At 30.1% G+C, this 10,917-nt stretch overlaps 1 protein-coding gene and 1 pseudogene across 1 annotated transcript; both read left to right on the plus strand.

The window, feature by feature from the left end:
* The first annotated feature begins 6,398 nt into the window (after positions 1-6,398).
* On the plus strand, positions 6,399-8,046 carry LOC107860987 (B3 domain-containing protein REM9-like). Its single transcript, XM_016706405.2, has 4 exons — positions 6,399-6,650; positions 6,784-7,147; positions 7,426-7,553; positions 7,651-8,046. The coding sequence occupies exons 1-4, from the start codon at positions 6,579-6,581 to the stop codon at positions 7,915-7,917; spliced, it is 831 nt and encodes a 276-aa protein (XP_016561891.1). The 5' UTR covers positions 6,399-6,578; the 3' UTR covers positions 7,918-8,046.
* Positions 8,047-9,848: 1,802 nt separating this feature from the next.
* LOC107860988 lies at positions 9,849-10,274 on the plus strand (annotated as a pseudogene).
* Positions 10,275-10,917: the final 643 nt, after the last annotated feature.

The following is a 10,917-nucleotide window of genomic DNA, read 5'->3' on the forward strand; positions in this document are numbered from 1 at the left end:
ACAAACAATTCAAAAAAACAAAAAGGTGCAAAACCCTAGGTTGAACAATTCCGAACGAAGAACAATAGCAGCAAGCAAAAGAACGAAAGACGAACAATACCAGACAGCAAACGAAGACAGCAACGAATCAATCCAACCAAAAAACCCAACGAAAACAGCAAACGAATATAGCAGCACCTCAAAAAAAAAAATCTTCAACCAACAAATCAAAGGACATGGATCGAACTAGCTTTGATACCATGTTAATAGAACTTTATTGAAGGGAAGAAAGGCTAAGGTTTACAATATAATCTGAAAAGCATGAAAATAACTAAAACAAGAGTAGGCTATATATACATAGCCAATAACCTAAAGGTCCATAAACTAAAGGCCCAATAACATATGGGCTAACATTGTTATCGACAGTAATATTTTAAGTCAAAAACGTTGTTGTCAGCAATATTCCTACTTTAACATCGTTAGTCAATTACTTTTTGATCCATTTATTTTTTAAAATAAAATATAGCTTAATACATTACTGCCTAGTACATTTATATTAATTTTATGAAATTTAAAAACAAACATACTATTCTAATAAATTGATTTAAATAATAACTTATTTTGATCAAAACAACAATATTGCATGCCCACTAGCTAGCAGTCAGGAAACACCTGAATATTTTGCAAGTTTTTCAACGTAATTTAAGTGAAGTTGAAATTAGAATAGATAGACATGAAACTTAAAACATAGTACTCCCCTCCTTTAAAAACGAATGATCTAATTTAACTTGACACAAAATTTAAAAAAATAAAGAATACTTTTGAATCTTACGATCTTAAATTAAAGATATGTCAAATGTACTAAAATGTCCTTCAATCTTGACGTTTAAACATGTCATGTGAAAAATTAAAATTAAAAAATTGCTAAAAACGGAAAGAAATTATTCTTTTTAAAATGGACTAAAAAAAAGTAAGTCATTCTTTTTTAAACAGAGAGGAAGTACATGTGTTTCAACGTAATTTGAGTGAAGTTTACAATAGAAAAAGGAAATATTGACATGAAGCTGGGGCGGACCTATGGTATTTTTTCCTCCGGCACTAGTTAAATAAAGTATAATTATATAAAAATTATATAAAAAATATAAGATTTAGAAAATTACATAGTAAACAAAAAAGATAATTGGGTATTTTAATTTACCAGCAAAATCTTAAAACTTTGAATATTAATATATGTGTTTGAACATTCTAAACACTCACAAACCCTAAATTTTGAATCTGCCACTCGTAGAAAGTTCTCCAACCGGTACCAACTGGAGTGTATGCCCAATTACCTAGCAGTCAGAAAGCACTTGAATAAATGCATGATGCATTTCTATGTAAATTTGATTTTAGGAAAATTTTCTTACAGAAAAAGTATTATACTCCATTTAACTTGAATTACTCTTTAAACAAGCTTTTCAGTATTAATTATTCAGCAGTATTATTTCAAATGAAATTCAATGTTTGTAAATAATAATTTGATCGTCATTATTTCAAATACTGAACTTCATCTTATTTATAAATAAATGAATTGAATATGTGTTTTATTTCCATGACTAATATTTTTGTCCGTAACGCATATATAGTCCCTCCAATTTTCAATTGGAAAAAAATTTAAAATATACCTAAATTTTGGCAAAATTATTGTAATACGTCTTAAATTTGCATGAGTCCTATGAACCCCTTGACTATTTATCATCGTATTTTTGTGGCATATATTTGCCTTGTTGGTCCACTGTGTGAATACACTTACACTGAGCGCCTGAGGGACGGAAATGATTCAGCTGGATAAACATAGGCCACAAAAATATGATAATAAATAGTCTAGGGGAGTCATAGAACCCTCGCAAAGTCAAGAGGTGTTACAACAAATTTCGTCAAAGTTTAAGTATATTTCTGAGTCTTTTTTTATTTTCAATTTATGCGACTAGAAATTCAATTTTAGGAGAAATTTAAGAAAAGTAGAAAACTTCGAGAATTTCATACTTCATGATACTTTTTGCAATAAAATCGTTTCATTAAGGATAAATAAAAATAAGAAATTTAAAAATAAATTGTTTTTGAAATATTAAAAAATCATTCTTATTTAAATTAATTAGTTAAAAGATAATACTCTTTTCGTCCATTTTATTTGAAGGTTTTATTAATTATTTGGGGAGTCAAAAAATCTTTTCCTTAACTATATAATTTTCTCATCTTTTAAAAAATGTCCGCATTAGCTATTTTGACATAGTTTTAAACATATAATTTATAATGAAATTTAAATTTTTTGACTCTCGGTATTTCAAATTCTTCACATCAATGGGAATGAATGGAGTATCATTTAACATTTAAAAAAAAAAACCAGAGGAATTATACACGTAAAACACAGGCGGATGACTGGGTTTATTATATACTCCATCCATTTATTTTATTTATCATATTTTAACTTTGATATACTTCTTATTAGAAAAATAATAATTGATATGATATTCTACCTCTCTTCCCCTATTAATTAATATTTAATTATAAAAAGCATTTAAGGAATAAGTTATTAATGTTAAGGGTCATTTAAGGAAATTTTTTTTTATCTTTTCTTCATATGTTAAAGAATGATAAATAAATAAATAAAAAAATAAAAAGTAACGAATAAAAATTAAAGAAAAGTAATGTCAACTTGTCAAGCATGCATCAAACTAATCAATATTTTGATTATGCTTTTCAATTGATGAGATGACTTTTAGTATACGCAGGCCACATGCAGTTGAATGACGTTCTTTCAGCTTCAGCAACTCTGACACGCAAATTAAACTTGCTAATTAATTACCTAAACTGGCAATCAGAGAATCAATGGAAATTGTGAAAATTATGCAGCTCACTGCTACCCAATGGAATGGCTATAGAGTTCGAAAGGTGCCATAATAGTTCAACTTCAGTAGAAAAATCTGAGAAAATCACACGAAATAGATACCGTACTCGTGTTGTATGTCAGTGTTCACCATGCTTTTCCTTATTCTACCTGTTTTAATATCACATCTTCTTAGGATTCGTTTGGTAGGGTGTCTAATGCATATATTAACTTTGTGTATTATTAATATATTGTTTGATATAATTTTTAATTTATGTATAACCAATGCGAATATTAGTTATATATTTTATTGTGTATTATACTATGGATAACTAATATATGAGAAACCTTTAGGGGTCGTTTGGTAGAAATATAGGTAATACATGAATTAATAATGTAGAGATTAGTAATGCAGGGATTATTTTTTATAAGTGTTTGGTTCATTATATTAAAAACAAAATATATCATAGATTGTGTTTGATTTAAAATTCTATAAAAACCTTCTTTACATTTATACCCTTAAATTTTTATGGGATTTTCTGTTACATTAAATTAGTCAAGTTAAAAACTAAAATATTAATAAAATTTGTTACTAATTTTCAGGTGTGATATGCCACTACGAAAATTCTTAATAGCATGGTGTACTTTCAATATTTTTTTTATTGGTTAAATATGCCTTAAATTATAGATTTAAGGCTACATAAATGTTTAAATACCTAAAACTTATTTTAAAAAAATAAATATTCCAGTCACCAATCCATGAACTAAATTTTTTTAATTTAAAAGGCCCCCCCTTCCCCCACCAAGAAAAATTCAACCCAATAAATAAAGCAAACCAAATATGTTAAAAAAAAGAAGAAGAAGAAGAAGAAGCAAACATTAATTATAAAATCATCAAATTACAATGAATTGGATTTAAAAAATTAAATAGGGCATTTATAATTAACTCAATATAATTAAAGAGGACATCAAATTATAAAAGAAATTTAGAAAAAGAAGTTGAGGTATAATTTGGTCATTTAGGGATCTTATTCATGAATTATTAAACCTTGGATAAGTTATCCCTCCACTTACTATGGATAAAATAATACCACATATGTTATATAAGCAATCCATGTATTAAGTTAAAAGAAGTAACCAAACAATGTATTGAATGAGACTAAATTTTAATCCAAGGATTATTCTACTTAATACGGCCTACCAAACGGGTCCTTAGTAGTAACAAAGTAATGGGCTTTAATGCGTGTATTAACATGTGTAAGACACAAAAGCCCATCAAAACCTTTTCCATATCGTTTTATTACATTTGTGAAAGATACTTTTATAAATAATTTTCTTATTTAAAATTTTGCAATGAAAGTTATTTTTAACACACCAAATTAAATATTGTATAGGAAATAATAGCATCATAATTAATACTTGCATTACTAATACAAACATTAATATATCATATTTTGCATTCTTCTTATACACTCTACCAAATGATTCCTTAATTTTTTAATTTCTTTCATATATTTAGATGTGTGAATTAAAAAAGATGAGATAATTTAGGACTTTTATGTTTACGGTATTTGATTCATAGCTTTTAACTCCAAGAAACTAAAATCAAAGATTATAGACTAAAATCACTGTAAAATCAAATCAAATGAGAACTAAATCGCTTCAATTTCTCTACAGTCAGAGCTCTCAACGAAACGGGACAAAATTAAGTAGCGTCCCTTAAGTTTTTCTCTTGACATTTTCTTATCCCTTTTAACTTTTAATTGTTATTCTTTTTAACTTTTACTCATTTAGTTAAAATTTATGTTATAATTAAAATCATTAATAATCTAAATGAAATCTGAAATAACAATAATAATGATTAAATAACACGTGTAGTGTCAGTTGGCATTCTCTAAAAGCATGTTGGGAGCCGGAGGGATAGTACCTACATAACATAACATATACAATGACCCGGAGAGTTAGTACATGAAAATTATTGGGTTCGAAATTGACAAGACATCATGCGGAAGCTTAAAGTTACAAATTATGGAGATGATAATTTAGATGATAAAGAAAAACATATTAAAGTCATAATTATTACTATTGTTTGAATAATTGGCCTACATATGAAAAACTAATACAAAAGTAAGCATAAAAACTATTAGAGAGAGAAATTTTCACCTAAACAAACACTCTTTGAACACTATATTGTGGAAGTTATAGTGTTGTTGTATGAAAAGACGTACGATTTTCTATTTATAAAGTTATAAAATGGCAAGAAAGAGGTTAGTCAAATATGAAAAAGAATTATATTTTTCTTTCAGGAAAAGTAAAAATAATTATGGTATTAATTTTATTTTCCTTTAAAAAAAAGTAAAACTTAAACTTGATAAGAAAATAAGGGCAAAAAAATCTAACAAATCTCCCCTTTTTGGCTTGATTTTTTTGACTTGATCCGCCTTCTTTACATGTATGATTTTCGTTCTTCGCATAATCTTCATCACTAATAATTGTCATGGTTAAAAATAATATTAAAAATATCATGGTTAAAAATTAATTATAAATTAATATTTTATTTTATTTTTAAAGATACAATAATAGAAATATTGAAAATATGGATGACACTTCTTCTTCACATGTGGTTGAACAAAAACCTTCATTATCATCGAGTTGATTGCAACTTTGACCTCAATATGTCCTTAATCTGAACTATGGGTCCAATGACCCATAGACTCTAATATCACTTGTTGAGTTTGAAATTGAGAAGGCATCATGCAGAAGCTTAAAGTTACAAATCATGGAGATGATAATTTAGATAACAAAGAAAACATACTGAAGTCATAATATTATATTGTTTGATCAATTGACTTACATATGAAAACCTAATACAAAAGTAAGCATATTATATTGTTTGATCAATTGACTTACATATGAAAACCTAATACAAAAGTAAGCATAAAAATTATTAGAGAGAGAAACATCAACTCTTTTTGAAGACTAAATTGTAGATGTTATTGTATTGTTGTATGAAATGGAGTATTCTATTTATAAAGTTTCAAAATCTTTCCTCTAAGAAAGAGGTTGGTCAAATATGAAAAAAAATATATTTTTTTCCCAGTTTAAGTAAAAATAATTATAATATTACTTTTATTTTTTCTTTTAAAAAAGGTAAAATTTAAACTTGATAAGAAAATTAGGATAAAAATACCCTAACAAAACAAAAATTATAGTTTAGGAGAATAACATAAACTAAACATTATATTTAAGTATGCGAAACTAACAAAAAATGTGATGGTTTCGAGTGGGTTTATACCTAAAAGTTATAATTTAGACATAGTTAAATGTGAGAATAATAAAAACGTGACAATTTAGGGGTTTAACTTGATTCATATTCTCCATAATTTTTTTGTTCAACTTAAATGGAGTATATAAGTACATACATTTAAGTTAAATACATCAATTATGATTATATTATCAAATCACTCTTATCAGTTGGAACAATCTAATAGAGCCAAAACTTTACACTAACCAACGTACTACATAAATCCTTATACCTAAAAAAAAAAGGGGTCTCATGCACTACAACAAGTAGAAGCATGTGTGCTATTGGTCAAAGCATATGTAATAATAACAAGTGCTGAGCCAAACATGGCAGTATTAGCAGCAATTTCTTTCTCCGACCATTTCTCATGATCGTCCAAACCCAATTACCTATTGCTTGTTTTCTTCCTCTAATCTCAATATTCTCAAAATGCTAGTGGATCCGGACAAGCATCCATCTTTCTGCAAACTATTATTTAAACTAGGTTTTATGAATAAAATAGTAAGTTTCTATTCATTTAATTCCATATATATATATATATATATATATATATATATATATATATATATATATATTTCATGTTAGACTCATCTATTAATTTTTCCTCCAACTAAGTTTTTTCCTTTAATTTAAGCTAATGCCGCCTGTTTTCATCAAAGAAAACAAGAAGATGTTGGCCAAGACATGTTTATTGAAAACCAACGCAGTTGGACTGATATGGGAGGCAAAAATAGTGAGAGAAAACTCCAATTACTTCATATGTGATGGAGACTGGCCACAATTTGTGGTGCATCATAAATTGGAGTTGGGGGATATTTTGATCTTCTTTCTCATTGACAAATCAACATTCCAAGTCCTGCCTTACAACCAGAAAAGTTGTAAAAGCTTTAGTGGCAAAGGAGTATTTCAGGAGCTCAGCAGTTCATCGGCAGAGGAACATGACGTTGGAATCGCAAGAAAATTGAAGAAGATTAAAATGGAGCCAAAAGAATCTTCAGGTAATAGAGATTTAATTTCCATATGAACTTAGTTACTTATTTAACTTGTGTGGACTGACCGTCCTTTATCCTTAGTCTGCCTTTAATAATGATATTTGGTATGAGTTTAACTTATACATCAACAATTAAGTTGAACTCAGACTACATATATATCTCAGATTCCTTTATAAAGATGGTTACAATTTACAAGTATTAATCCAAGTATTACTACTAATCTCGAAAATAAGGAAGTTCTATGTTACTGTGTAAATATTCTTTTACATTTATGCATGTTGTAGAGGAGGAAAAAGCAGAGGGTGGAAATGGAAAAAAGGGTCCAAAGAAGAACAGATTCAGTGTGGTGAACTTAAACAGCAAAGATCCATACTTTGAAATGGTTGTGAGAAAGACACATTCAATTTTTATGGTAAGGTTAAACAACTTATGTTCTTTTCTTTGATTATGCATTTAATTACTTAATTTAACTGAAAATCAAACATGTTTTGTCATGAATATCTATTTAGACCATCCCGCTGAGCTTCGCTAAAGGGACGGGCATGACTAACATGAAGAAAATGAGACTGGTAAACGAAAAAGGCAATGAGTGGAAATTAGTGGACATAGTGCATACTCGCTACAGGGTTTTAATAAAGGGAGGATGGGCTGAATTTCGAACTCGTAACAAAATAGCCAATGGCCAGACTTGTCGATTCAAGTTGATTAAGGGAAACGGTTGTGGGAATAATGTTTTACAGGTTCAAAAGATCCCCAAACCCCACTCCTTGCAATAGGCTACAATTTGTATATGTACTAATGGTTTCTTTTTGTTGCATTGGCATTCTCTTTGTAATGAAGATGGGGAGCTAGAACTTGTTGGCATCTTAAATTTGTCCGGTATGTTAATGGAACTTGCTTTATCCAAGCCACATTGTAAATCTTGTGAAGTTATGATGACTTGTATTATGTACATAAGGATCATAACTTTGTTAGATTTGAGAAAACATTATAGTTTAGTTGCTAATCATAGCTAGTTATACTTTTAGCAATTATCCGTAGTAAATCTAGCGTTGTCAGGCGCCTATAGTCAATGTATTCATTCGCCCAATGAAGTTGTATCAATGAATTAATACAGTTCCATTAAAAATGCTAAAATCGGAGAACGCAATTTTTAAAAAATTGGCAAACACGTTAAATCAATACAAATCTGTTGATTTCAGCATAAACACCACAATAAGGATGAACTGGAGAGAACCAGTGATCTTCATTTCATATGCATAGAAGAGAATGCAGAGAAAAGAGGAAAAACTATATAAGAAAATGTGCAAAGGTATTTTGTTACTCCGCTGCTAATATACAATTGTAACTGACTCTCTTCTAACAACTAACTAACTACAACAAAATATCTTCAACAACTATTAACTCCATGATAGTTGGATGATAGCTGGCTTCCAGCTCAGCTCAGTTGTTTTCTATCTCCTTATTATATTCTCCAAATGTAAGCGCCCTTCAAGTTAGGAGGTAAAGATGTTCTTCAGCCCTAACTTGGAAAGAAGGTATCCATGTTGAGCCCTGCTCAACCCTTTAGATAGAATATCAGCAAGCGGTTCAGTGGAACATAAGTACTGTATGTGCACCATACCCTACAGAACCTTCTCCCTAAAAAAATGATAATCAATGTTAATGTGCTTAATCCTTTCATAGAACATTGGATTAACAGCTATTGAATAGCAGCTTTGCTATCACAGTGTATAGGAACATGTAAAGTTAAAGAAACTCCAAGTGTGTTGAACAGTCCAATAAGCCAAGTAATCTCTGCAACTGTAGATTTGCTATCCAGGGACAGGCTCATGCTGCTGCCAATGTTTTGCAGGTTCAAAAGATTTCTGAACCCCATTCTTTGAAATACTATTAGCTACGAACATCGTCGTCACCACTTGAGTTGGAGGTCTTGTTGGATTTGGGATATTTTTAAGTTTGATATTATTCGCAAGACCAAGTCGCTGATAGTAGTTTGGTGCTAGGCAGATGTTATATAGAGTAGTACTCCTTTTGTTCATTAAATTTGTGGTTTCCTTATTTGTTTGCTCTATTTTGTAATGATGCATCCTTAATATATTCAAGTATAATATTTCTCTTTTATGATTATGAATGTTATTGCATATAACAAAAACTACTGGGGAGCGACGTGCTATAGCAAAAGCTAAGTGGATAGCAGAAGTATATGTTGCAAAATGTGACTCCTGGACATTGTTGAAGCTATTTGTCTTGTATGTATCCGTCCCATTTGTGTGTTTAACGAAATGCTTGTTAAACATTATGGACCTCTTGCTTATTTTTGGCTTAACAAAATGCTTGTATCTTTCCCAAATATTTTACTAGCAAATTAGTTAGCACTATTTTTACCATGTTATTAATTGCTTCCTCCATCCAATTTTACTTGTTCGCTACTAAAAATACATGTCTAAGCGTTTCTTTATACATTTGGTATATTTAAGCATTTCAGATGGATGCACAAGATCGCTGAGACACATAATAAAAAAATGATGCATATAGATCATACCAACTAATTGGGGTTAACTGCTAATTTCCTTATTAAGTTTGCAATAACTCTTTTAGCCTAGTTAAACACTCGTATATCATCGTGACTATAAGTATGAGATTGTCTTCAGTTCCTCCCCGACAAATAAGCTATGGCAAATCTCATTTTCCTCTCATTTTCATCATGATAGGATGTAAATCCGGTGCAAAAGCTGATGACATGGTTGGCGTGAAGAAGAAAGCTCCCGAGATTAAAGAGACCTGCAACTGCTTTCTACTTTATGCGAGGATGACCGATGATTTTCAAGGATCCTAACAAACCCAAGAGACCTGCATCTGCTTTCTTTGTTTTCATGGAGGAGTTATGGAGGCAATTCAAGGGGGAGCATCCATACAATAAATCAGTGGCCGCTCTCGGTAAAACTGGTGGAGACAAGTGGAAAAAATTATCAGATGCTGAAAAATCTCCTTACGTGGAAGAGGAAAGAAAACGAAGGTGGTATATCAAAAAGACATGGATGCTTATGAGAAACAAGTAGCTGCTTGATCTCCCAAAGAAGAGGAGTCTTACAAGTCAGAGGTTCATGAGGAAGATGGGGATGATGATTGAAGAAATTTTTAGTGGATGAGGAAATTGGCGAGGAAGCTCGTGTAATTTCTTCTATACATGGCTTCTTCTTTTTAACATATAAAATACTTGCAATTTTTTTTTGCTTTTATTTTTAGGGATTAAAGATGACTCCAGAGCCACGGCTTGTATATGTCAATAGTTCTATATACATTTTACTTTGATGCTGCTTAATCCTAATTCAGTTAGGTGTTTGTTCTTCATGGCTAGTATATGAATTTCCATCTAAGTCACCTCTTGCTAATTGTCTAGTTTGTTGGTAAGTTATCTTTGTTATATATGTTACATGTTGTTGGGATATCTTTCCATTCTACCCTTTTTTTGTGGGTTTTGGGACCCAAAATATGCTTTGTTATCCTTAATTTGCCTTAAGAACCAAGTCATTTAGTATTCGAACGGATTGCTTGTGTCCTAAGGAATTTAAATGACTGGTCTAGTTATGTATTATTATGGAATTGATTGGTTGATTGTCTGCATAGATGTTTGAGTATGTCCTAGTAGAATTTTGGTGTAGCCATTTCGTGCAAGCTTAGTAGCTTCTTGCTTCTGTTTGTTAATAATCAAAGGTGCACAGACAAGCCATGAAAGATTGGGTGCAAAAGGTGTTGGGTTCATAATATATGAA

Source organism: Capsicum annuum, unplaced genomic scaffold (genome assembly GCF_002878395.1).
Source record: "Capsicum annuum cultivar UCD-10X-F1 unplaced genomic scaffold, UCD10Xv1.1 ctg3892, whole genome shotgun sequence".
Taxonomy (NCBI): Eukaryota; Viridiplantae; Streptophyta; class Magnoliopsida; order Solanales; family Solanaceae; genus Capsicum; species Capsicum annuum.